Raw genomic sequence first — 26,681 nt, 5'->3', positions numbered from 1 at the left:
GATATTCAGTTGTTTCCAGCCTTGTTCCTGTCCTGGCCATCTGCCTGCCTTAGCCCTTTGGTTTTGTACGTGATCTTACTGCCTTCATGTTGCTGACTGTAAGCCTGATTTTTATCCAGTAAAAACTGCTTTTACTCCACTGCTATACACCTGTTTCTCCAGACTGCACATAGTCCATAGTTTGTAATATTGAACACTGGTTGGTGTGCAGTTCACAAGCCAGTTCAGTGTAGCATGGGTGTTTTGTCTTCTGTCTTCAGATAGTGAAAAAGTAACCTTGATTATCATTGTGTTTCTGAAAGGCTGGTCTGTTGTTAGCATCACTGTCCCTTTCTGTAACAACCAGTCAGAGTTTCGAAATGTATTTATTTGTCATAATTGCTAATAATTGCATAATTTCTAAACATTAAAATTGAAGAAAACACAATCTACAGGTTTAACCAATCAATGGAATCACTACTAAAGAACATGTAAAAATAATTAATGACACTGACTCTACAGTCTCTGTGCAAGGCAACACACCTCAAAAAGATGCATCATCGTGGCAAGCCTCCATAAGGTGGTGGACACAGTAACAGCCCTGTACTGAATGCATCCCCTATAAAGCATATGTTTATTTTACACATACAAAGCAGACAAGCACACTACTGCCAGACAGGTTAATCACTTTGGCCTTTGCCTCTTTTCTAAACAGTCTGCATACAATTTCTGTCAATGTTTTACTTGAGTAAATATGTCTGGTATATGATTATATAACGTAGTATGTAGATGTCATATCTTTGAAAAATGATCTTAAACAAGCCCATATTTACCTACTTATTTAGTCCATATTTCCTGACCCAACCAAAAGAAGCCCTGAGTGGAAAATCACATACTGTCTGACACCGCTGCTCCAGAATGTCCGCAACATTATTATAAATCTAAACTGTTCTGGCAAAATAATATAACTTATGTGTAAATGCTAATACTCTTTATACTCTGTTTCCAGTGGGCGGAAGTATGGAGAATATTGAGTGGAGTGACAGGGACATTGATCGGTAGCGGCTGCGATAATCTGGTAGTAGTGCAGTACCTCAGCCGACTTTATCTAAATCTCTCAGCATAAGAATATATGGAAAGTTATTGTACATATACTGAAAAAAATCTCTTTAACATGTCATTCAGCCCATTATGGAGGCCTAATTTTTTTTTCTTAAATGTATGTTTTAAGAGCATAAGGTTATTTAGCAGCATGGCTCTATGAATGTGGTCCAGACTATCAAATCGCATTTCGCTGATCTTTGTCCTGTTATATTCCAAAATACTGACAGCTGTAGAAAACTCCTGAAACAAGAAAAACTGGACTGACGCTGGGAATGTAGGGGGAAAAGTGGAATTATCTCACTCCATTTGCTCTGCATTTGTTCTTTTTCTTTTTAAATCAAAGACTAAAACACTTGAACGCAGGATGTTTGTTGCAATGTATATCCTAAAAAATATAAATTCACAAATATCTTTTATCTCCAGAGTTGTTATTGCCCTCTGAAAGAAAGAGGAAGTCAATTTTTGACATGTAGCTTTATTGGGTAGAGCGGAGAGGACAAATTTACAACACAACACATACTGTATACTATATAGTTGCATGTGAGACGGCATACATCCTACAGATTAATGAGTTGTCAGTTATATATATATATATATATATATATATATATATATATATATATATATATATATATATATATATATATATATATATATATATACACACATACATACATATACTGTATAAATAAATAAATATAAAGTCCTTAGAGCTGTATGACAGTGTTTTGGTTATTTCATACAGGTTTGTGCCAGATTATCTCACTCTTCTGCTCTCTTACACACCGACACAAAGCTCAGACGGCCTGGTGAGAGTCGGTGTGATTAACAGTACCAGCAGTGACTGTTTATCTTACTAGTACGGCTCTATAATGCAAGCAGACGCAACACATACACACCTACACATTCACAGATGAAGTAACTGCACTGCAAAAAAACACCATCCTTTTTTTTTTTTTTTGCTATTTGTGTTTTTTAATCCTCCCAGACAGTGAAATCTCTCAGAAACTGAATTTAACAGAATCTGTATGGAAATGTTGATTTTATAATTTCCTTCTTTCTCCTCCTCCCAGGTCCCCCTCCCCCGCCCCCTCACCTCACTGACTCATGAAAGAAGCCATGCCGGTCCTCACAGCAGGAGCGGGTGAGATGAGTTGGCACAGATGCTCAACACATACTCTCCATACTGTTTGAAGCTTGCTGTGCTCCATCTGTTCATGTTAATACACTGTACATGATGGGTTTTCTAATTCCTCTGTAGGGCTACATGAAACGCTGGCCCTGCTGACCTCTCAGCTGCGTCCTGATGCCAATCACAAAGAGGACATGGTCTTCCTCAAAGATGTCTTCAGTGAGAGGAGCTTGGGATACCTCATGAAGGTGAGGTTATTACTCCTTGTGAGTCTGATTCCACGCATAACATTATTTACATGTAGATGTAATATGAGCTATGTGCTGTTACATTTATGTATGCAGTTTTAGAATATGTTCACAGAAATATTTATTTTAGCAGAGGAAGAGTGGATTTGATAGTCTTGAAAATCTACATAATTTTTTACTATTAAACTGGCCTGTTGGTCAGGTTACCTTAAGTGACGGGACAACTCAGGTCATTCCTATGAGAGTTTTCTGATCTGTTGCACCTTTCATCGGGACATCATTTGTCACTGCCTTCCAAAACTGTGACAAACTGTCAAACTGACAAAGTCTGAACTGCCTCCACTATGATTAAGGTTTGGCAACGTTTAGGCAACTTATACTACTTGGTTATTGTTCATGGACTGTTGTTAGGCAGCAGTATCCCTGACCCAACCGTCCATCCACCACAACCTCGTCTCTAAGACATTTCGCAGTGCTCTATCAACATCACACTGGTTCCACCTTCGCCTCTGAGAGTCAACACTCACTGTAAACATAAGTCGTCCAAGTCGACTGATGGAAAGTTGTTTTTGAAGACCACCTACTTATGTGATAGTCGGCACCTATGGGATAAGATACTGTAAGGAGAGCAACAGGCTTTATGGCCTGTATAAATATAATGTTCACAAATAAAAAAACAACATAGCTGATGGGTTTATTTTAATGTCCCATGCATTAATCAGCTGTGGAGACCATTTTAAGTGGAAATTGAGTCTATTAGTTTAAGATAGTTTGATTACCACTACCAAGGAGGTACATTTGTGTCCCTTTTGTTTATTAACCTGTTTGTCAATTAGCAGAATACTGCAGAAGCAGAAGATTTCAGTGATATTGGTAGGTTAGGAATAATGATTTAGTTCTCAGTGCAGATCAAGATCTCTGTACTGATCTTGAAATTTTTGAAAGGATTGTTTAGATTTGACAAAATTTTCCATATTTTCTCACGACACTTATTTGAATAAAGAAAAATAGGGCATATGTAGCCCATGACTGTCTATACTCATGCAGATGCATATATGCATGCAGAATCATTTCAGATTGCTTAAAGGAAGCGCTATGGAACAGTTTTTTATGAATAGGTTTGTTTGTCTTGTGGTGACGCAAAACATATTTCTGCCAATGGTTTCATACTATTCCAGTGATCTATAGATGGCAGTAATGCACCAAGAAACGTAGCAATGCACCAACAAAGGCAGGGGAAAAGAAGATTGCTAGCTTGTAAACAGATGCAAACAATGCAGGATTTAAAATATATTTTTTAAAATTGGCTTTGCAAATGTTTTGAGCAGTGGAAATGCATTCATTTGTTAGAACTCAAGGATTCACACGATGCGTTTGGTGAGTAACACTGAATGTAAACATAACTTTTGTTGGTTTACATGAAAGCCAACTTCTGAGAGCACTTTTCCAGAACTGTGCATTCCTTTATGAAACTTTCTCCTCTAATGAACTACACGTGTTTGTGTTACAGATTCATGAGAAGTTGAGACAGTATGAGAGACAGAGTCCAACACCCGTCCTCCACAGTGCCTCCTCTCTGGCAGAGGATGTGAGTTCATCACACACACACACACCCTAAATTACTTTTCCACTTGGGCACAGCAGTCAGTCACAATGAGTTAGCTCCGACAGAGAAGCGATGCAGGTATCAAAAGTGAATTTTAATGTTCTCAAAGTGCTGAATCATCCCGATGCTCGTCTAATGAAACTCTAGATCCTGCTGCTCTCTCACCACTCATCAGAGAGGCAAACTGCTGACCTCAGCTGCTCGCTACTTATCTTCTCCTGCATGTCGGTGTATCTGTGTGCAATTATTCTACAGTTAGCTGCAGCGAGCATTACCGGTATACACATGCACAGGTTCATAGCAGGTCAGGGCTCTCGGTTCATGTGTGCTTTGCGTGATCGGCAGGTGGCAGAGGAGCTGCAGAGTGGACCAATGAGCACAGAGGAGAAGGAGCTGCTGCACCTGCTGACGTCACCACATCTCAAGGTAAACACAGTAGCATGATCATGAGGAGATGTAGCACTAGTGTACATTCATGCGGCCATTTTTCCTGTCAGACATTTTATTTGCCCTGACATTCATCTCTGAAGCTGTTTACAGATTCTGGCAGACGCCTGCTCTCTGTGCGCCCCAGCAGATCAATGTCAGTAGTCTTAGTCTTTTTTTTTTTGTCCCATCAGGCCGTTCTCTCGGTGCACGACACTGTGGCTCAGAAGAACTTTGACCCCGTGCTGCCGCCGCTGCCAGATGACTTTGAGGATGAGCTGGAGGAAGAGTCGGTGAAGATTGTCAGGCTGGTGAAGAACAAGGAGCCTCTGGTGAGTTGTGAAGGACGAGAGTGGAGAAGAGAACATAAAAGCATAAAATGCTCTTTTCTGTTAATGATCATATTCCTCTGTCTGGACTCCAGGGAGCCACCATCAGGAGGGATGACGCTACTGGGACGGTGATTGTGGCTCGGATCATGAGAGGAGGTGCAGCTGACCGAAGTGGTAAATTGTGCTTCTTCTGTTTTCGTCACTCTGGTTTTTCTACAAGCCTTGTCACTCCACTAGACTACCAGTACCTGTAGTTCTCAACCTGAGTGCTGGCAGACAAGAGGCAGTGAAATGAATCTAAAAGGTTGTGATGATTTGGTATTAGGGGGAAAACCTTTTCTTTAGTCTTTGAATCATTTATAAAGCCCCCCAATAAAACAGTCTGAGCTGAGAAAATCACTGATCGAACTGCTCACAATCAGGGCTGAAGCCATGGTTATAAAAATACTGAGTGCTGTGTTTTCTGAGCATTTGATCTAGATACACCATTAGCACAGGAAGGATGGCAGCCAGAGTGAAAGACAGTGGAAATAACATTTTAACCTCTAAATCATTTCTGAAAAAATTGATTTCAAGATTTTATCTTGAAGTGCTGGTGGATGCATTATTCAAGTATGAGAAAATGATCAGTTTGATGGAATAACAATATTATGGCATTCTACATAACCTTAATTGAACAGTTAAAGGTGAGGTACTCGATTCTAATCCAATACACGTCTTTTTGTCAAATTCAGCAAATATTTCCTCACGGTACGCTAGCTGTCCGTTCAGTGTGTGCGCTGGAAAAAACACTGGTGTTTGCGCATAGCCCTGGCTGTAAATGGGAAACAAACAGTGGCTTGGACCAGGCCACACAACATTATACCAGGCATGATTTGTGTGTCAGGTAACGTTAAATGACTTGCCCACGGACATTCAGCTTACTTTCTAGTTTGCCAAGATATGCTGCTGTTGTGATGTTAGCTATAGCAGCAGGAGAGTTGTGAGTATCGCTGTCTGGAGCTGCTGTGCTGCTCTGGGAAACCGTCTCGTCCTCTCTGGCTTCTAGCCTCGCAGCAGCAACTTTAAGGACAGTTAACCTAGCTAACATTAGTTACATTGCTTGCTGTGTCATTGTTCGCTCTATATCATGGTATTTGTCATTGTGTTGGATTTCGCCAGAATCGCATACCCCACCTTTAATCCCTTCAGTTTGTGCAGAGGAGAACAGGAGCGAACATAACTGGCCACATCAAACTAATGGCGAATAAAAGAATAACATGTCTTTACTTTGAATAGTCCAAAATCAGCAAAAAGATCCATGGAAGAAGAAAAGGACACTCGAGCGCACATCTATACTGTCATTAGAGTATTGCATGCATGCTCTCCACACTGCCATATAATCCTGGAGAATAACAAATCCCTTTTATTTAATTTTTCCCCCTTAAACCGGTCAATTAAATATCTTAGGTGTAATAGATACATAAGAAAAAACCCACCATGTGTATTTTGTGTAAACTCATTCTTAGTTTTTTAAAACCCCCAATTGATTTTAGTGTCCTTACTTGTAGCTACGGCTCTGCACTCTATGACGAGCTGGCACAAGTAGATATTACTTTGTATTACGGGGTCGCAAGAAGAAGTTGGGAAGCACTGACGTATACAGATGTGCTTATCTGTTTCAAACCCTTCCACGTGTTCAAATCATTACCAACTTCAATGTGAAATGCTAATGTTGAAGAAAACATATTGGGACATTTGTGCTATTGCTTAATTATTAATATAGTGCCAATTCATAACCAATTCATAACAGAAGTTATCTCATTGCACTAATAGTTAAAAAAAACCCCGAAAGACTCAAGGATGACATGCAAAAAAAGTTCCCACATGGAAGACAGCCAGGACATTGCAGTAATGCAGGAAGCTGAGCTACCAGGACGCTCCAGCAGGCTCCTGATTTTCACAGCAGTGTGATAGCATTTGTCTTCTTGCAACCAGTGAAAATTAGTGAGACTGTTTCACAAAACAATTATGCATATATGTATGGGCTAACAAATCAAAACCTGATACTCTAATGACAGTGAGCTCAAAGCCACAGTGAGAGAGATGCAGCAGCAGCAGGAGGAGATAAATGAGAGGGATAGCGCGGTTGTTACTGAAACCCAAAGCTCTCCACAAGTCCCCGGAGAATCAATTACACATCCATATGCACTCAGCAAAGATCCTTTCATGGGCGATACCATGGAAATATCAGCCACATATTCAGGTGGTTTTGTTTATTTGGCATTAGAAACATGCATGCTGGGAAAGTAAACCAATCAGTGTCCGTATCCATTAATCATTTATGTCTTCCTCTGTTGCGTCAAGTGGAAAAAGCTCTCGTCTTTGTGGAGACAGAAGCCGTGGAGAGATTTCAGAATTAGCCTCAGGTCTCTTTGTATGTCTGGTAAATGCATACACTGTACGTGTATGATTGCACAATAGTGTGTCTGCTATGTGCTTCTCTGTCCTGAGGGAAGAGCGTATTGATCTCACTTCTATGGTTTCATTGTTGTGGCTGCAGCTAAATAGATCACAGCTGAGGATAGAAGCTGCCCGTATCTGTGGATCTGACAACAATACTGATATTAAGATACGACTGATAAACCCTAAAGACCCAGAAGGCTCATTGAGGACTCTTTGATTGTCACTGATGTTTCTGCCCACTCAGTCTGCATCTTCATACTGTCTCTCCTCCTCACAGGTTTGGTCCATGTAGGAGATGAACTCAGGGAGGTCAACGGAGTCTCTGTGATCCACAAGAGGCCTGATGAGATCAGTCAGCTGCTGGTGAGACAGACAGTTCTGCTGTAATTTCAATGTGTATAGATCGGAAATATATAAATTTAAGACTGGATACAAAAATGTATTTCCTGACTAATCATAATTTTCAGTTGAATGATCCCAATTGTTAAAATCTGTACATTTGTGCTAGAGGTGTAGACTGTATTATAAATTGTCATATTTTCCTTTTTTGCTTCTTTCTTACAATTTTATAAAATTGTAAACCAAACCGGCAAGTTGTATTTATTCAAAAGAAAACAACGGTGTTGCTTACCAGTGGAATACATAGAAATAAGTCATATTTATGCAATATTAGTAATTAGAGACTCTCTGTAATTATATATGGAACTGAATCAAATCGAAGCGCATCAAAACGATTCATATCAGGACTTTTTAAATCAAAATTAAGGAGAGTTCTGGTATATTTTATGCCATCAACATTAATGCCTATAAAGAGTCCAAAGCCACTGACGTATTTACCACAGTCAAATACGTCACGAGGACCCTGTATACTCAGTCCCCCCCAGTCCTATCCCCTTCGAAATAGTGGATAGTGGTGGGTAAACTATAAACTCAAGAGAGTGATGACCATTGATCATGATAGTAGTGAATCCTCACCTAAAATGTTCTGTCTATCACTTATGTATTTATAAACAGGGTGAACTGAGCACCCATTAAAAGTAAAATCCACTTAAGGGTGCCTTAAGTATGTTTAGTGTTTGTTTTTAATTTGGGGCTGCAGTCACAATCTTCTCTCCCCGACTTCCTCTGTCTATTTGTGATCTAGTCCCAGTCCCAGGGCTCCATCACTCTAAAGATAATCCCTGCCATTAAAGAAGAGGATCGCCTGAAGGAGAGCAAGGTGAGATGAAGCATGAGTGAAACTGCAGCTGAGAGGAAACACTCAGAAGTCTGAAGCATTTTTGCTGTGGCATGTGGAGTAATTATTTCTTTAAAGATGTAAGACATTAAAATAGTAGGTTATTTTCTGAGCATTATTAGGTCCATGCAACTAATCAAATAGTTTTGTCCATGATTTATACAATAATAAATATCTAATTATGGTGGTTTTTGTTTTTGATTCCAGGTGCACATGAGAGCCTTGTTTGACTACATCCCGCTGGAAGATAAGGCGACGCCTTGCCAAGAAGCAGGACTTCCCTTCAAGCGGGGAGACATCCTGCAGGTCGTGACCCAAGACGACCCCACGTGGTGGCAGGCCAAGCGTGTGGGAGACAGCAACCTGCGGGCCGGACTCATCCCCTCCAAACAGTTCCAGGAGAGGTGAGAGCACCCAGGAGGTGACGGGTCTCACATCATGTATCTGTACACTTCAAATGAACAACCTGTGGTGTAAACTACTCAGTGTCAGGACTGTACAGTTCACCCACACGGTGCTGATATTTATTTTATCCAGCCATTTGTAATCTGTTAAATCCACATTCACGTGTTCCACTTTGAGGGGTCAACTATGATTAGATGGAGCATCAAAGCAGCGTGGAAAAGATAAATCGAATCACATCCTTGAATAGGCGGATGCTGATACTGTTAGTGTCATAATCCGTCAGTAAGATGATCTCAGCAGGCTGGGAGATCGCTGCCAAACACTGCAGTGTCTGTTGGATTAATAACCACAGCTTAAACAGAGAAAGACACAAGTCAGAGAGGTCTGCAAGCTCTGAGAAGCCTTGATGCTGCGTTTGTAGGTTAAAGAAATGTTTAGTATGATATAACACATTTCTGCAGATGCTGTGGGTTTCTGCTGCACTTTGAGCTAACACTGCATCAACATGACTGATGACTACATCATCAAATGACTACAAAGAGAAGAACAACAGAAAGACTCAAAACAACTACAGAGACACTAAACTACCACAAAGAGACACAAAACAACCACAGAGACATAAAACGACCATTAAGAGACGCCGTTGTTTGTAGTCATTTTGTGGCTCTTTCAGTTTGGATGTCTTGCTCTTATGTAGGAGGGGTGGGGAGCCTTTTTACATGTTTGTGCCCAGGGGCCCATTGTCTCATAATCTGTTCATAAGTGTTGTATGTTCCTCTCTTTTTCATGTTTAAATCTTTTATTCCACCACATTCCCTCCTCACCTTTCGCTTACTGTGTTTTTCTGACCTGATGATTCTCTTCCTGCCTCCATCCTCTTTGGCTCTTTGTTCTGCGGCACATTCCTCCAGGCGACTGGCCTACAGGATGAAAATGGGCACACTCCCGAATCCAAAATCCCCTAAAAAGCCTGTCTGTAAGTTTCTGCTTCCCAGGATTCCACTGCATCTTTAGCATTATTTCATAATTACAGTTTACAACCTGCAGCATCTCTCACTATCAGCTCTCCTCAGTCACTGTTATTATAGGACAATAATATCTCCACTGGATAAATGCAGCAATGTTTTCATTGACGTTTATTGACCTTTTTTGCTGGTAATTGGCATTCTCAGAGGCATTAGTATTCATTGTCCGTCCTCTCCATGCTGCTATGTAGACATGTTGTTAAAAGGGATGAGAGAGAGATGGAGGGGCACAGAGATGGAGAAAGGGATCACAGATGAATGAATCTCTTTCATGTTTGGTCCATCTGGCCGGCGAGCGGGCTGAGAGTTCAGCTTAAATAGATCCAGACAGTGTTGCAAGCAGTGCCCACTGAGAAACAAAGCCTCAACAATACATTACACTTTTCACTTTCTCACTTGATACTATAGAGGTGGCATGTAAACAGCCAGGTGAGTGGTGGCTCTTCGTGGTGCATAAGCTGCATGCGATCCGATTAGGCCTGAGCCACAGGGAGACAACAAGAGCTTAGCAATATGGCAGCTAGCCCTGCTACACCATGCAGCAGCAAGCCTGCGGGGACTCTTTTGTCTCTGCCTCCCTCCACGCTCCTCCAGCTCTCTGATTAATTCCCCTAAAACCCAGCAGGGGCCCTTTATATGTGGACCCCCCCCCAACCCCCCGGTCTCGTCTGTGACGTGCCATTGACAATGGCAAAAAAAATAAATCTCTTCAAATTTCAAATCTTCACTTCATAAATTTCCCAAATCTCATCCTCTGATCTGTCATCTACACCAAAATGACCTGCCCTTTACCTACTCTAATGCTTATGTTTTACACTCTGTTTTCCTGGTTGCATACTATATCAGATGACCAAGGATGTGATAAAGGTGGGTACATGTGCAGAAACAAACATGATTCATCTAGAACAGACACATCCTCACACAAAACACACAATGGAAAATGTTCATAGAGGCCTTTAAAGAGTGTGTGTATGTGTGTGTGGAGAGTTTGCATGCGTGCTAGTGGGGTCTGCATTTGGGATTTCTACTGCTTCTAGCTTAATTCCTCCCCTCCTGCTGTTAGTGCACCAGACCAGAATAGAGATTCTTTGCATAGCGTGTGTTGTGTGTGTGTGTGTGTATTGTACCAGGTGATGTGCAGGCAGAACAGCATCCCTGGAGACTTTAGCCCAACCAAGCAGAGGTTGTCAAAGATAACAATAGCTCCTCTTTTCTTTTGTGTCATCCTCAATCCCTATTATCTTTTGTTCTGTTTTCCCTCCTCAGCTTTACTCTGCTGCAGTTTCAGCTGCTGTTTTAATGTTGATTGCTCCTGTTTCTGTGCTGCAAGATAATTTTTTTCCCCACCCATTATTTGTCAATTTTCTAAAATCAGTGTATATTGTCATACATTAGATTTGAAGAAAAGACAGAATTTAGATGTAGATGAGTAACAATCAACATTTTTCTTTTGTTTTTGAGTTTTGGATTTGTAGGTTTCTGTATGTGTGGCAGTTTGTACCTCAGCTGTGCATCTCTGGGGAGGCTAGGCTTGTTTACGTGTGTGTGTGGGTCACGAGACCTCTCGTCTCGTAATTTCAAATCTCTTCATCAAGCCTTCGTTAGTGGCTGTTGCCTCCATCAGCGTTCCTACATTATTTCTTGGCTGCCCCTCCACTCTCGCCTCCTGCTGTCTGCTGCCTGCCCGCCCTGCCTACCCTCTCCAGCGCTCATGGCCCGCCCCCCCTCTATAACTCTTCCACCTCTCCTACTCCTTAACTCTTCCAGGTCTCTTACCCTGTGCTTACCCCCTCTTTTCCCTGCTTGCCTCCCTACAGAGGACTGTGACTGTGAGGGCTATTTCAATGGACAGTACATAGGTGAGAGCGTCCACATCTTTCTCCACCTCCTTCTCCCTATTTGCTCTTTGCCTGCTGCAGCCTGACTGTGCACTGGTTCCATTGGTGCTTTTGGTGCTGGGGATCAAAACGACCGCTTGTAGGGTTGACCTGTCTGGGGCCGGGGTTGAGGGATAAGAGGAAGGTTTCAAAGGGTCAAGAGATGGGGCCAAAGCCAGAGGAGGAAGATGGATACCTCATTATTTGGGCAAAGGGAAGATGTGTGGATGTAGAAAAAACAAACCTGTTACAAGTGTTTGTGTCAAACGTGAAAGGAAAGTAATGTAGACAAAATGTGTAGGAAGTATCGTCTCACACTTCTGCAGGTGCCAGTAACAGATCTGCCTCTACAGAGACTCCACTGCATAATTAGAGTTAACAGTTCAGTGGCAAAGTGTCTGATATCACAGTACAAAAGCAAAACAAAGCGATGATGATTTGGTTAGTACAGGGTGTGTGCTGGTTATGAGTCTATACTGTAATTTCCTAATTATTTCTTAGGAAGTTTCCTGAAAAGAATGTCATTTGATGCTACTTAAAGGGTAAAGAGAGACAGTGTTCAATTAGTACATTTAAATTGTACAAAAAGTACAATACATTTCGAATAATTGCTAGCATAAAGAGTAGTTTAGTCAGTGCAGATAGTCAGTATGGACCTGTAAAATAAAATATTACCACATATGACTATAATAATGGTGAATGTTGATAATACTTGCATTTAAATAGGTAGATAGTTATTTTATGTTGCAATAACACTTTACTGAATTCAAATTGGGGTGGAGGGAATACATTAGTCTCCTTTATCCTCAACCCCTCTCTAGCCTTCCACTGACCTCCCCTCCCTCACCCTTCTTCAGCCCAACCTGACCCCCATTTACTCCCCCACATCCTGTGAGCTGCTGGAATGATGATGAGCACAATGAGCGATCTAAACACAGCTTAAAGCTTATTAGCACCTTCTCACTGTAACACAAACTACATTATTAAAACAGTATTTGTGCTTCCTATCATGCACTCTGCTTGGAGCTGTAAACCCCCTTTCCATCCCTCCGCCCGCCCCTCCACCTTGCAGTGTTTGGATTCTCCTAAACCACCCTCCTGCATCTAACTAACTGCCCATGCTGCTGTGCTGTGGCCAGTGCACTGCTTCCCCTTTCCCCAAAACACCCTCCCCGTTCCCCCCATGAGGGCCCTGCTGCGTTGGACGCATTGCACACTCAACCAGGCACGTTTGCTGCTCGTTCACCCTGTGTGGAGGTGTGAGGCTGGGTTGTGTGATGCTCTAACGCCAGTTATAGTCTCTCCTAAGTGTAAAGCAGTGGCGCCCTCCTGTGGCCAGGTGTTTTCCTGGGAATTTTATTCAGGTACAGTGCCCGGCTCATTCCCTCAGGTACACACCACTGACGGGGGATACAGACAGTCCTGGCCATGGGAGACCCCGATTTGCAGTCACTCTCTGCTATTGGCGTGGTGTTTCTCAGGGCCAGGCTGTCCTGTGTGTCCTGCCTCAGCACTGTAGCCTCGTTCAAAGCAGCATGCCTTGTTTGAACCATAATGTTGGAAATTGATGTCTATTTTGGGTCACTGAAATCTGTTTTGAACTGCTGAAAGAGTCCTCACAAAATGAATTCAAAGAATGTTTTGCTTAAAATAAAGTCTGCTTCATTCTCAGGCTTTAAGAATTTCACCTGATGTGTTTACTGTCAGCTGCATGTAATCCAATTTTTAGTTGAAGCATGATATCTAATTGGCTCTAAGTTCAGCTAATATCTCACTATCATATTTACACTTCAGATAAGAGCTATTTTTATTCATGTGCACTATTTACAAAGGTTTTTTTAATGCATGATTATGAATGGGTTGGTCTTTATTCAAAACATGTTTGTCCACTGCACTTACCTGATACCTTTTAACGCAAAAAGATTATCTCTGCATCATGGAAGTGAAGTACTCATATGTAATCGTGTGTAAATAATTTTGTTTCATGACATCTGACCCAAGACTATTTTTCTGCTCCTCCTTCCCTCCCATCTCTGGCCTCGCTGTAGCTGGTTTACGGAGGAGTTTCCGGCTGAGTCGCAAGGACAGGCAAGGATCCTCCGGAGAGGGCTCTGATCCTGGAGACCCAGAGTTCCTGACTTATGAAGAGGTGACCCGTTACCAGCAGAGGCCCCATGAGAGGCCCCGTCTGGTGGTTCTGATTGGTGAGACTGAGCCACTGAAAGTCACAAATGTTCTCCTATGATGATAGTGACACCTAGTGGATCAAAGCGTGTGTTGAAACATAATGATGACCCATTTCTTACAGCTTTTTTCGACAAGATGATGCATGTGAAGTTATCTTTATTTTATCTTTATTTTTTTCTCTCCTTTCAACACACAATCGGCTTGCAAAGGTTCTCTTGGAGCACGAATCAATGAACTCAAACAGCGGGTGATTTCTGAAAACCCACATCGTTTTGCAGTAGCTGTACCACGTGAGTCACCCAACATTTATACACACTGTACTTATCAATGAACCAACATTACACTATACACATACAAGTAAATTCCTCTTGTGTTCCCACAGATACCACCAGGCCCAAGAAACCTCATGAGAAAGAGGGTGTGGAGTACCACTTTGTCACCAAACAGCAATTTGATGCAGATGCTTTAAACAACAAGTATGTTTACATTGATACTGTGTTGCTTTTGTGTAAACATATGTGATTTGTTTCCTGCTTAAGTTAAAGTTTTTTTGTTTTCTCCCCAGGTTTATAGAGCATGGGGAATACAAGGAGAACCAGTATGGCACAAGTATAGAGGCTATCCGTTCTGTACAGGCCAAAAATAAGATGTGCGTAGTGGACGTGCAGCCTGAGGTAGGGGTCGTGTTACAACCAAATGTATCACAATGCACCTCAATCATAACATGTCATGAGTTACAGATCCTGCAGGCAGCAACAGTTTGCTGAGTGGATGTGGGCAGGCAGTCACGTCAGATTTGCTCACTATGTGGAGAGTCTGATTTTTGACCTCTGTTTGCTCTTTTGTATGTAAATCCTCCACTACTCCAGGCCCTGAAGAGGCTGCGGACAGCGGAGTTCAAGCCCTATGTGATATTTGTCAAACCTCGTGTTCCTGAGAGCAGACGTCGCCGCAGCGCTGCCACCTCACCAGGAGGGGGAGAACATGGCCGAATTACAGTGAGTCCTAGGTTTTCTCTTGGCAATAATAGCCGTGTTCCAATTGAGTGGCTTAGAAGGCTTCTTTATCCCCAACATGGAGTACATATATCTTTAGCAGCTCTTAATATTCCATAACCCATTGTGCACCAGTAAATAAGTTTGGACATATGTGAGCATCTCATAATGACCAGGTATGTGTTCAGGTGTTCAGTCACCGGTAAATATATCACATGAACTGGACCAATTGGAAAAAGATGCTGCAGGGTGTAAATATGGGAAGCTGGGCACAAATTTCAAACTTTGTTTTGGTTACCAACCTGGACATGTTGTTAATCACAGGGCATTGCAGAAAAATATGTATTTAATGTGACAACTGGTAAACTAACTTATCACAATTTGTTGGCCGAGGGCCCGCTACACCAAATTTAAAGTCTCATTTATGGAGGTGGAACAGATTCAGCCTTCAGGTTCCCTTCTCTCTGTTAGGACACAGTTAGGGTAGAGCCTACCAGAGGAGCAAGGTGGTCAATGCGAGTGTCTCTTTCTGTATAAATCATTTCATTTTGCTTTCTGCAACAGGACGAAGACCTCCAGGAGATGCGTCAGTCTGCCATTCAGATTGATCAGCAGTATGGACACCTGGTGGACCGGGTCCTGATCAAGGAGGACTCAGCCAGTGCCTGTGCAGAGCTGCGAGGTATCCTGGAAAGGCTGGAGCGAGAGTCCTTCTGGGTGCCTGTCAGCTGGGTACGGACCTAAACCCCCCCCCAAATCCTGCACCAGTCCTAATGAGCTGTTCCCCTCTACCCCCAAAGGCATTCTGGCCAGCCTGGGAGTCTGCTGCACTCCCTCTATCTGACTGATGTAGGACTGGTCAGACAGCCATAAACTGAGGCACCAAAGGGAGAGGATGATGTCAGAAGAATACCTCACTGTCTGGGATGTTGCAGCAGATCGACGGCTCTCTTGGCCCAAAGCCGTTAAATGCCCAAAACTCAGTCTTAATGTCACTTCCTCAAGTCATTTATTCAGGTTTGGTTTTAATTTATTTAAGGACAGATGAAAGTTTGTAGTTTAAGTAGTGTTTTACTCCTCACACTGTCACTCTTTCTAGCTGCAACGTTCACTAGAGTGTGTCAGGTTTGGGATCCCACTCAGAGGACTGCTCAGTCAGCTTTGTTTGAGTACCTTTAGTAACATGTTTGTTTGTTTAATTCAACTCAAGGCCAGTTGCAGAATGCTTCCTGTTACTGCTCATGCATCCTGTACAGCATAAGAACCAACCATACATTCAGCAGAACAGGAGTAATTGATATACATTTAATGAATGGCATTTGAAATGTGGTTTTTTTGCTAAACGATAATCTAATTTCCACACATGGACAGAAACAAAATGATATCCAAGTGGAGTGTGAGAATTTTATTTTCTATAAAACTTTGTTTTAGGAAATGCATGACAACTGATTATTTAATCTCCGATGTAAATATTGTAAATGTTACCCCTCGTGTGCCAACGAAAGATCGCGTAGCACTAGGCAACCTGTTTACCGTCGAACCCACATCTGTTTGTGTGTAGAATAATGCTATGCACCAACCTGAGATGCTCCTTTTACGTACGGTACAGTTTCCTGTATTATATCTGTATTTTTGACTGCAGACAGAGGTGGTACTAGATGTTTGTTTTCAGGGTTTTGCTGTGGATATTACATCTCCACAGATTTCACATTAGAATTGAAACAACTGATGAACAGAAAATGAATCTGCAAACATTCCCTGGTTACAGCTTCTCAACTGCAAGGATTTTTTCTTTGTCTTGTGTGATGGTAAACAAAGTTTTGGAGTGTTAGTCGGACAAAACAAGCAATTTGCAGACATCACCTTGGGTTTTAAGTAGATTGTAACATTTCTCACTATTTTCTGACATTTTATAGAGAACAATCAATTAAGCAAGAAAATTGTTAGCTGCAGCCCTATTTCAAATTAGATATACAGTATAAATGTGACATCATCCTGGCATTAACAGTGGCAAAATACTTTTGATTAAAAGCGATGGGGGCACAGAATCCTCGTTCTATGTAAAAATGTTTAGCCCAAGCTAATATAGAGCTGCAGAGTCTAAGTTAGTAAGTCATGTGGATATGTTCCAAAGTAACAAAAAGAGGGAAGTTTGGAAGAGAATCATTTTACTGCAGTGGCTAACTCAGACTATTGAAGCCTCGTATTAGCTTCAGCTGAACTTAAAAAGTCATTTATACATAGACGGATTTTGTCCCATATCATTTATACTGAAATCACTTTAAGAAGGAATCTTTTCACAGCCTGGAGAAATTACAGAGCTCCTTCAAGGTATATATTGGCATGTGAGTATTATATCAAGATGGACTTGAAAAAGTGTGAATTTATCCTTTAAGGAAGTACAGACTTATGTCACAAGTGATACAAAACCAAAAAAAAAAAAATTGGATAAACAATCACTTCTACACTGGTATTTTCTTGTGTGTGTTTGGTGAAAATTAAGCAACTTTCAGATCCCTTTTTTTTTTTTTTTAAACATGCAATGTTCTCTTCATGTGCTGTATGAACCAAGAAACCCTGAATGTTGAGTTTGTAACGTGACATGTACAAAGTGCCATAAATAAAGCTAGCTGAATCAAATTTTTGGCATTTCATTAGAATAAGTCTTTTAAAAAGCACCCTGAGGTTTTGCTTGACAGTGTTTGTTCCTCCTCCTATGAAAGCCTGCAGTTTGCACTAACATTGTAATGTCAAAATGTTTAATGTGTGTGTGTTTACCTCTCAGCTGTTCTTGGCTTCAGTGCAGTTCATTTAAGTGCACCTAAAACTCTGCCAGGAGTCCTCCACAACTCTATTCTATCAGCGATGTTTTCCAGGTGGTGTGCACTGGGGAGAGATTATTGTCACAGTGAAAGATAAGTCGAAAACAAATCGAAGTTCTGGAAAGAATTTAAAATGTACTTCAGAGAGCCACAAGTTCAAACAATTTAATTTCTTTCCTATGGCGATGGAAGAAAGTAGTTATCAGCAACTAAAGAAGTCAAAAGACCACATACTTCAAAACTGATATACAGTGGTGTCCAAAAGTGTTTGCCCCCTTCCTGATTTCTTTGCATGTTTGTCACACAAATTTAAATATTAGTCAAAGATAATACAAGTAAACAAAATCTAAACCTAATAACTGGTTGGGCCATCCTTTGCAGCAACAGCTGCAATCAAGCATTTGCGATAACTTGCAATGAGTCTTTTACAGCGCTGTGGAGGAATTTTGGCCCACTCATCTTTGCAGAATTGTTGTAATTCAGCCACATTGGAGGGTTTTCGAGCATGAACTGCTGCCTTTTTAAGGTCAAGCTACAGCATCTCAATAGGATTCAGGTCAGGACTTTGACTAGGCCACTCCAAAGTCTTCATTTTGTTCTTCAGCCATTCAGAGGTGGACTTGCTGGTGTGTTTTGGTTCATTGTCCTGCTGCAGAACCCAAGTTCGCTTCAGCTTGAGGTCACGAACAGATGGCTGGACTTTCTCCTTCAGGAGTTTTTGGTAGACAGCAGAATTCATGGTTCCATTTATCACAGCAAGTCTTCCAGGTCCTGAAGCAGCAAAACAGCCCAAGACCATCACACTACCACCACCATATTTTACTGTTGGTATGATGTTCTTTTTCTGAAATGCGGTGTTACTTTTACGCCAGATGTAATGAGCCACACCTTCCAAAAAGTTCAGCTTTTGTCTCGTAAGTCCACAGAGTATTTTCCCAAAAGTCTTGGGGATCATCAAGATGTTTTCTGGCAAAAATGAGAAGAGCCTTACTGTTCTTTTTGCTCAGCAGTGGTTTTCGTCTTGGATCTCTGCCATGCAGGCCATTTTTGCCCAGTCTCTTTCTTATGGTGGAGTCATGCACACTGACCTTAACTGAGGCAAGTGAGGCCTGCAGTTCTTTGGATGTTGTTGTGGGGCCTCTGAATGGCTGAAGAAGAACAAAATGAAGACTTTGGAGTGGCCTAGTGGCCATAAGTTGAGCAAACTGTTTGCGAATGTTTATTCAACATCTGTTCCATAATAGCCGAACCTTATATGGATTCAGATGTGAATTTGATACAACATTCTAGTGAGGCTGACAGACTTTGGAGTGGCCTAGTCAAAGTCCTGACCTGAATCCTATTGAGATGCTGTGGCATGACCTTAAAAAGGCAGCAGTTCATGCTCAAAAACCCTCCAATGTGGCTGAATTACAACAACTCTGCAAAGATGAGTGGGCCAAAATTCCTCCACAGCGCTGTAAAAGACTCATTACAAGTTACCGCAAATGCTTGATTGCAGCTGTTGCTGCTAAGGGTGGCCCAACCAGTTATTAGGTTTAGGGGGCAATCACTTTTTCACACAGGGCCATGTAGGTTTGGATTTTGTTTTCCCTTAATAATAACAACCTTCATTTAAAAACTGCATTTTGTGTTTACTTGTGTTATCTATTACTAATATTTAAATTTGTTTGATGATCTGAAACATTTAAGTGTGACAAACATGCAAAAAAATCAGGAAGGGGGCAAACACTTTTGGACACCACTGTATATATTTACAGCCAAGGGACAATTTTTAATGTTGTAGCTGGTCGAGATGGAGCTAATTTGAAATATTTACATACTGTGTGGTAGTTTCATGTAAAGCTATAGATCATTTATAATATAGCTGAAACTATTTTTTATGAGAGGATTTGCTGCTTTTCTCTGTTTTCTGTTTTTATGAAGTGAATATCTTTGAGGGTTGGAGCATTGATTGGACAAAACAAGACATTACCTTGGGCTCTGGGAAACTATGACGGACATTTTAAACTATGTTCAGACATTTAATAGACCAAACAATTAACAGATTAATTATGATGATAGTCAGATTAATTATTGATTAAAATAGTTGCAGCCCTAATTTATATTTCTCATATTCTGCATGTAAAATCTTAATCTTTACACCATGATAGCTTTCAAATTAATGTAGTGAAGTAAAAAGTACAATGTTTCTTTCTTAAACATAGAAGGGTAGAAGTACCATAAAGTGAAAATACTCAGTACAAATACCTCAAAATTGCACTTCAGTACAGTAGTTGAGTATATGTACTTAGTTACTTTCGACCACTATCACACCACATCAGGTGGAGCAGTGTTTAGTGCTTTTCATGACAAACCAATCTTGATATGTAAAACAAGGTGAAGTTCCCCTTTAACACAAGGAAATCCCAAAAAGAGTTTGCATTAAAGATCAATAATCTGCTCTGTGTCTTTCAGCTCATTGAAATATACAGACCTATCACTGCTGCATTTAGAGAGAAAAATGAAGGAAAAAAGGTTGAGGTGGTGTCCAGTGGTAGTCGATGTATCGAAAGTCCTGTCAATGAATTTGAGCAGATTCCAATCTTTTGTTTTGAAATGTACTTTTGGATCACAGATTGTCCTTCAGATGAGAGCTGGTATAGCTGGTTGTCATGATTAGAACTGTTCCCTGTGGAGTCTAAAAACGTATTTCCTTTTTATGACTTTCCTGCAGTAAACACCTTTTAGGACTTTGCATTAATTCTTCATTACCGACCCCATTCAGTTTCTGTAATTGAAAAAAGATAGGAAGCACATTATTCTGCCTATGCAGAGTAGGGTTTTGGTGAGTTTTCCGAGGGTTCATCATTTCTCTCTCTCTCATATGCAATTACCTCTGCGAGCATCCTGTGACTCCGGAGACTGCTGCTGACAGAGCCAGTTAAACTGGGCAACAATCATTCTAATTAGTGAAGCTGCTCCACTGAGAAAATGGAACTATGTTAGTGTGAAGGTGTGCTGAGGCTGCACACAGATCCACTGACAGTATGGACAAACAAAATATGCTGTGATTGACGAGCTCAGCGGTTAATATGGAGGCCACATACTCCTTATACCTATAATAGGAACGACCACATCTGTAAAAATGATTACAGATGCTGCCACAAACATTTAATCCATTTTAAAAAACTATTACAGTACAGCAATTTGAATGTTCATAGAAAGATTTGTTCTGCTTCTTCACTTCTTTAACAATTTTATCACGAATTCCATATATTATTGCATTACTCAATGTAGCATACAGTATATGATTAATTTCTAAAATGATAAGCTTTTCTCCCACCCAGTATCAGTAGCTTTCCATTTCACCTCAAAGCTAGAGTAGGTAATGTATTTCAGAAGCATTTTTTGTTATATTTGTTGAAATTCTTTTTACATCCTGACAGCAATCAATCAATAAATGCTCTGGGGAAAATAAAAAAAAATAAAAAATCTGGTATCTGTGGCTGTCGCAGGCCTGTCATAAGCCCAGCCAATCATCTCATTCGGCCCGAATGAAAAGACTGGCTGGCCTACCTGCAGGTGCTCTCATTGCGCTGCGCATGAAAATGTGTTTTGGGGGAGCGGCTAACGGTAACGTTACCTACCCTAGCTTTAAAAAGGAATAGTTCACAACATTTTGGGAAACACAGATATTTGCTTTAAGCACAGTCAGGACATGTTTCGTCTATAGCTTAGCATAAAGACTCAAAACAGGGGGAAACAGCTAGCCTGCCTCTGTGTTAAGTGAAAAACTACACCTATCAACACCTATCAACACCTCTAAAGCTGACTTCTTAACATGATGTATCTTGTTTGTTTAACCTGTATATAAACAGAAATTTAACAAGGCAAAAAGTCTACAGCCATGCTAGCGGCTCTGTGAGGCTCTGCGCTCCTTTGACCTAAATGCTAACATGGTCACAATATCAATGCTGGCATACTGGTGTTGAGCATATTAGCATGCTAAAACACTTGGTTTTTTTGTCAGTTTTGACCAAGCCAAGCCAGCTGACTCCAGCTTCGTTCTTAGCACACAGACATGATTGATATCATCAAATCTTCTCTTCACACTGTCAGAAAAAAAGCAAATAAGCATAATTCCCAAAATGTTGACCTATTTCTTTAAAAACTCTAGATAACTCTCTTGCCTCTCCAGTGAGCCTTTGTGTGACTTAGTTTAATGGCCTTGCAGTCTTTTTGCTCAATAAAATGAATGAAGTGAGAATAAATCTACTTGAAACTTTGGTTCAATATCTTTTTATACTGCACCAATTTATAACAGATGTTATCTCATTGCACTTCTCCTACAGAGAAGGTCTAGACTGAACTCTTTATATTATTTACAGAGACCCAACAATTCCCATCTATCATAATCATATTTCTATTGAGGCCTTGGCCTAAAGAGGTTTGGCTAATGCAGAACAATTGTATCAACTCAAAAGGAAAGACTACTTAACCTAGATTTTAGTTTATTCATTTTCTTAGAAACTCCTTATCCTTGTGCACACTGACAACTAACTATGAAGTTACATGAAGTTGTTCAAATGGACTTAATATTCCCTCAAGGACAAAACGAGAGGACAAATACAAAAAATAGCTGAAGCAGCGAGGGGAACCATGCAGGGAATTGTAATTAGTCAAACGTATTTTTAACTTAATGATTGATGATATTTTCTAATAGCTTGGATTGGGTTTGGATTCTCTCTGTTTGCTCATAATGAGGTTTTTTTTAGAGGATTTTTTAACATTGTAAGCCTAATTAACAGAGGGCAGAAAGTAATCAAATGGAGGTTTAAGACGTCAAAAAATTCAATCTTTAATAGAGAGACTAAAGTAGTGATAGAGTGGGTTTTGAGGCATGGATAGTAAAAATAAAAAAGATGAACATGAACCTTGTCTGAGGCGAGCCTTTGAACTCATTTGGGCCTTTGAGGCGGCTATAATGGTGATGATATATTGAGCTATAATTGATTTCTGAATTCAATTACAGGTATATGGTGTTTGGCACAGCAGCACCTCAGGACGAGCCAGACTGATGTAATTCAGGTTTAGGGCCCTATAGCTGAAGATATAGTGGAATTTAGAGAACAGCTCTCATCTAAGGGCTTTTTTCTGGAGATGGATGAGATGACCTTCAGATTAAAAAGGGCGAACTTCTCTGCAATTTTCATTTGAATTATGGAGTTGAGATGCAAATTATTCAGAAAAAAGTGTTTGTTAGCTAAAGCATGAGAGTTCTTAAGAGTTTTTCTAACAGAGAGTGAATTAGGAAAAGTTGACCTGACCTGAAGATTTGAGGTTATTCTAATTATGTCTACAAACAGTGTCACGCTTTGCACATCTGTTTGCAGTATTTAAGATGTAACTTGAATTTATTGTCTGAGATTTATGCATTTTCTAAAGTACAAAAAAAGTATTTTCTTACCTGTTATGCTTCTCTGTGCAGATGTTTGATTTGCTGTTTGTAAACAGTGATAATTTGTCATAAATTAAGCTGTTATCCTTCTGCTTCCCTTGTGTGTGTGTGTTTGTTCTTTGTGATCAGAAGCTAATGATGACAGGTGTTGCCAATGACTTGATTAGTCAGCTGCAGAGTGAGTCATTGTCTTTTGTAGAAACTGCAAGAGCTGCTGCCTCATGTTGTTAAAAAGTCTATAATCTATATATTTTTTAAAATTTCATTCTGAAGTGTTACGTAGCCTAATAGTGTAACAGATAAAATAAAATAATAAAACAACATGTGCATCCACCTGACCAGCTCTTAGAAGCCTTTCAGTATACAACAGAAGGTCACAAAGGATACTTTGATTGGGCCAAAGTATGTAGATTTTCAGTTGAATTTCAATTTTCTTTTAGTACGGTACAAATTATGATGATTTAAGATGTTCATTTTCTTAAATATTCTGGTTGTACAGACGATGAAAAACTGAAAGAGTTGTTTAATTTTAATGTGTTTATCCTAATTTTGTCTCCAAAGCTTGTAAAAGAAGGCAAGATAGACTATTTAACTAGTTTTTACCTTTTCCAGTCTTATATAGTAAATGTTTCTGCCGGTGATTAATGAATTTTGTTGTAGACAATGATGGTCTGAAGTTTTGGTTGTGAAAGTTGTTCAAGCTGGTTTTCTATTTTTTATATCATTGTTTGAAAATGTATATGCAGTGCTCTGGTTCTGGCTTATATGAATGTATGGTGTCTTGTAAGCACATGGGGTCGGGGTATCATTTGTATGCATGACATTCATTCATTCATGCTTCCAGTAAAAACCTCAAAGACCAACTCCTGTCTTCAACCTTTATTGGAAGTGTGTTTAGCTTGCTGCATTCAGTAGCTGTGCACCGAGATGAATAGTGAGGGTAGAAAATTTGATGCCGACAGCGAGAAAGGCCTTATCGACCAACATCACATCTTACAACTAATGATCTTGTAGCAGAATGGGAGCAAATCCCTGCAGCCAAAATCTTATAGAAAGCCTTCAAAGTGGAGTGGAGGATGTTATAGCAGCCCATTCGTTTGAAATGAGATGCTCAACAATCACATATAGGGGAATGTTAGGGTGTCTACATACTTTTGGCTATATATCAACATAGAAAATCAAACTGGGACACACTTCAGATGAGGTACACAAAAGACATCTCTCTAAGATTGAATGTTGGATGATTTGTCCATAAATTAAGTAACATTTTTGTCACCAAACTTACCCTGTAATGGCATGATTATAAAAGTTTATATGGCCTCTTCATAATGTCATCAGAGGTATAGAAGAGATATTATTGAGGTCATATCACGTGAGCTACTATATCACCACTAGATGGCACAAGCAGAACATGAGGCAGCCCAGTGTGGGAGAGAGATTTTTGGCAGGAGATGTTTTCCCCCTAAACTTGTTTAGTGATGATAATGTTAACATCCTAATTCTACCTGCCTTCAGGCACCGAGAGCCATGTCACACTCGACTTTGTTTACTCACTTGTGCTGTGAGATATGAGATGAAATAAAAAGCTGGTAAATACATATTTCTCAGGAGTGATACTGATGAAGACCACGTGTTATTGAATCAGAACTCAACATCTGGTCATGATAGCACACAGCAGCGGTCTGCTTTTCCACTATCAGGTGATCTAATCTAATATGTGCTGTCTCTTTGGTACCGTACAGCATGAAGGCCACACAGTAATCTCCCCAGATTACTTTTTTCATAATGTAACTTGTAGCAAGTAGATATCTCAGTGAGGGATGAGCCGGAGAACAAACGATTGCAATTGTGGAGGCTCTTCTCTAAGGTTTCCCTCATGTCCTCGGTTCCATTGCTTTGGCCCAGATCTCCCCCCGCAGGTAGTGTTATCTATCACTGTTTGGCACAATACATTTTACCGAGGAGCACACACACACACACAATAACATACACCCAGACATAAACACACATGCACTCTCACTCATTCTCCAAGCCGTTCCACCATTATGACTGTGATTGCTTTGGGATTTGCGGTTTCTTTTATTATTTATTTGTCAATTTTAATTTAAATCAAAATTTAATTAAAGCTTTTTTATTTGCACTGGCAAGATTGAGAACAGATTCTTGAGAAACTTTTGTATATCCAGTAGTTTCAAATTTCGTGTCTAATAATGTGCAAGCTCTACAACCTGTGGCGTCAGTGGATACAAGATGTGTGAGGATTGTCTCTGCTCTCTTATTAAGGTTTTGCTGTAAAGACGGTCAATATCTTCATTCACATTCATACTAGTGTTATTACAGGAGAAAGAAATGATCCTTTCAGCTTTTTCCCACACATCTTTTTCTTCAGTAAAATTACATCTCAAATTGTTTTTCATCATTTATCATGTATCTGAGATAATGTGACAGACCCATTCTTTCTTAATAACATTAGTTTTTATTATATTTTGTATTTTTAGCCATGCTAGCAGGGGATGGCAATGTCAGTGTGTCAGTCTACCTCTTTGGTTCAGACTAAAATATCTCATCAACTATTCTATAGATTGCCATGAAATCTAGTTCAGACATTCATGGTCCCCAAAGGATAAAGCCTATTGATTATAATGATCCCCTGACTTTTTGTCTAGCACCACCAGCAGGTCAAACTTTTCACTAATTCTGTGAAATATCTCCACATCTACTAGATGGATTGGCAATTTGGTACAGACGTTTAAGGTTTCCTTCATGATAAACTGTTATAGTTTTGGTGATCCTTTAACTTTTCATCTAGCGCCACCATCACGTCAAAACTGTGTCTGATACTTTGGTTTATGACCAAAACATCTGCAAAATAATGACATACTTTGTGTTTGATGCTAATTAAAAAATATTTGCATACTAACACGCAAAACTAAGATGGTGAACATGGCAAACATTATTCCTGCTAAATATCAGAAAGTTAGCATTGTCATTGTGGTCATGTTAGCATGCTAACCACTGTGCAGCCTCACAGAGCTGTTAGCATGGCTGTGGTCATTATCTTCATTCACACATTCTTATGTCTGAAGAAGTTATTTGTTTCCCACATTTTCTTCAGTTGAATTACATCTCATTATTTTTCATCAACTTATGCATGTCAGATAATTTGAGATGTTCTTTCTTAGTTCTTTTATTTCTTTGCTGAATTGGCATCGATAAGAGTTGCAATAAAGCTTTCTTGAATATCTCTTAAATCTTGACATTAGTTCAGGGCAGTGGTTTAATAGTAACTAAAGTAGTGTGCAAAACTGAGGAACTTGAGTTTGTCCATTTTAAGCTCCCTTTATACTTTTACTCAATCAATTTTCAGAGGCAAGTATTGTACTTTTTACTCCATTACATTTATTTTACAGCTGTAGTTACT

The 26,681-nt window shown here is 40.2% G+C and overlaps 1 protein-coding gene across 3 annotated transcripts; it reads left to right on the top strand.

Moving 5' to 3' along the window:
* Positions 1-2,138: 2,138 nt before the first annotated feature.
* Positions 2,139-17,638, top strand: LOC122868936 (MAGUK p55 subfamily member 3-like). Of its 3 annotated transcripts, XM_044181395.1 has the most exons (19): positions 2,139-2,227; positions 2,345-2,463; positions 3,974-4,051; positions 4,415-4,495; positions 4,690-4,827; positions 4,920-5,001; positions 7,550-7,635; positions 8,417-8,491; positions 8,717-8,913; positions 9,826-9,890; positions 10,786-10,806; positions 11,757-11,798; positions 13,115-13,180; positions 13,865-14,020; positions 14,213-14,293; positions 14,386-14,479; positions 14,569-14,677; positions 14,873-15,001; positions 15,563-17,638. In XM_044181395.1, exons 1-19 carry the CDS (start codon positions 2,191-2,193, stop codon positions 15,740-15,742), a joined length of 1,836 nt encoding a protein of 611 aa, XP_044037330.1. In that variant the 5' UTR covers positions 2,139-2,190; the 3' UTR covers positions 15,743-17,638. The 3 variants fall into 3 exon arrangements, with proteins under 3 accessions (XP_044037330.1, XP_044037331.1, XP_044037332.1); XM_044181396.1 differs by lacking the exon at positions 13,115-13,180; XM_044181397.1 differs by lacking the exons at positions 11,757-11,798; positions 13,115-13,180.
* Positions 17,639-26,681: the final 9,043 nt, after the last annotated feature.

Source organism: Siniperca chuatsi, linkage group LG21 (assembly GCF_020085105.1).
Source record: "Siniperca chuatsi isolate FFG_IHB_CAS linkage group LG21, ASM2008510v1, whole genome shotgun sequence".
In the NCBI taxonomy this organism is placed as follows: Eukaryota; Metazoa; Chordata; class Actinopteri; order Centrarchiformes; family Sinipercidae; genus Siniperca; species Siniperca chuatsi.
This window is presented reverse-complemented; position numbering and strand designations above follow the sequence as displayed.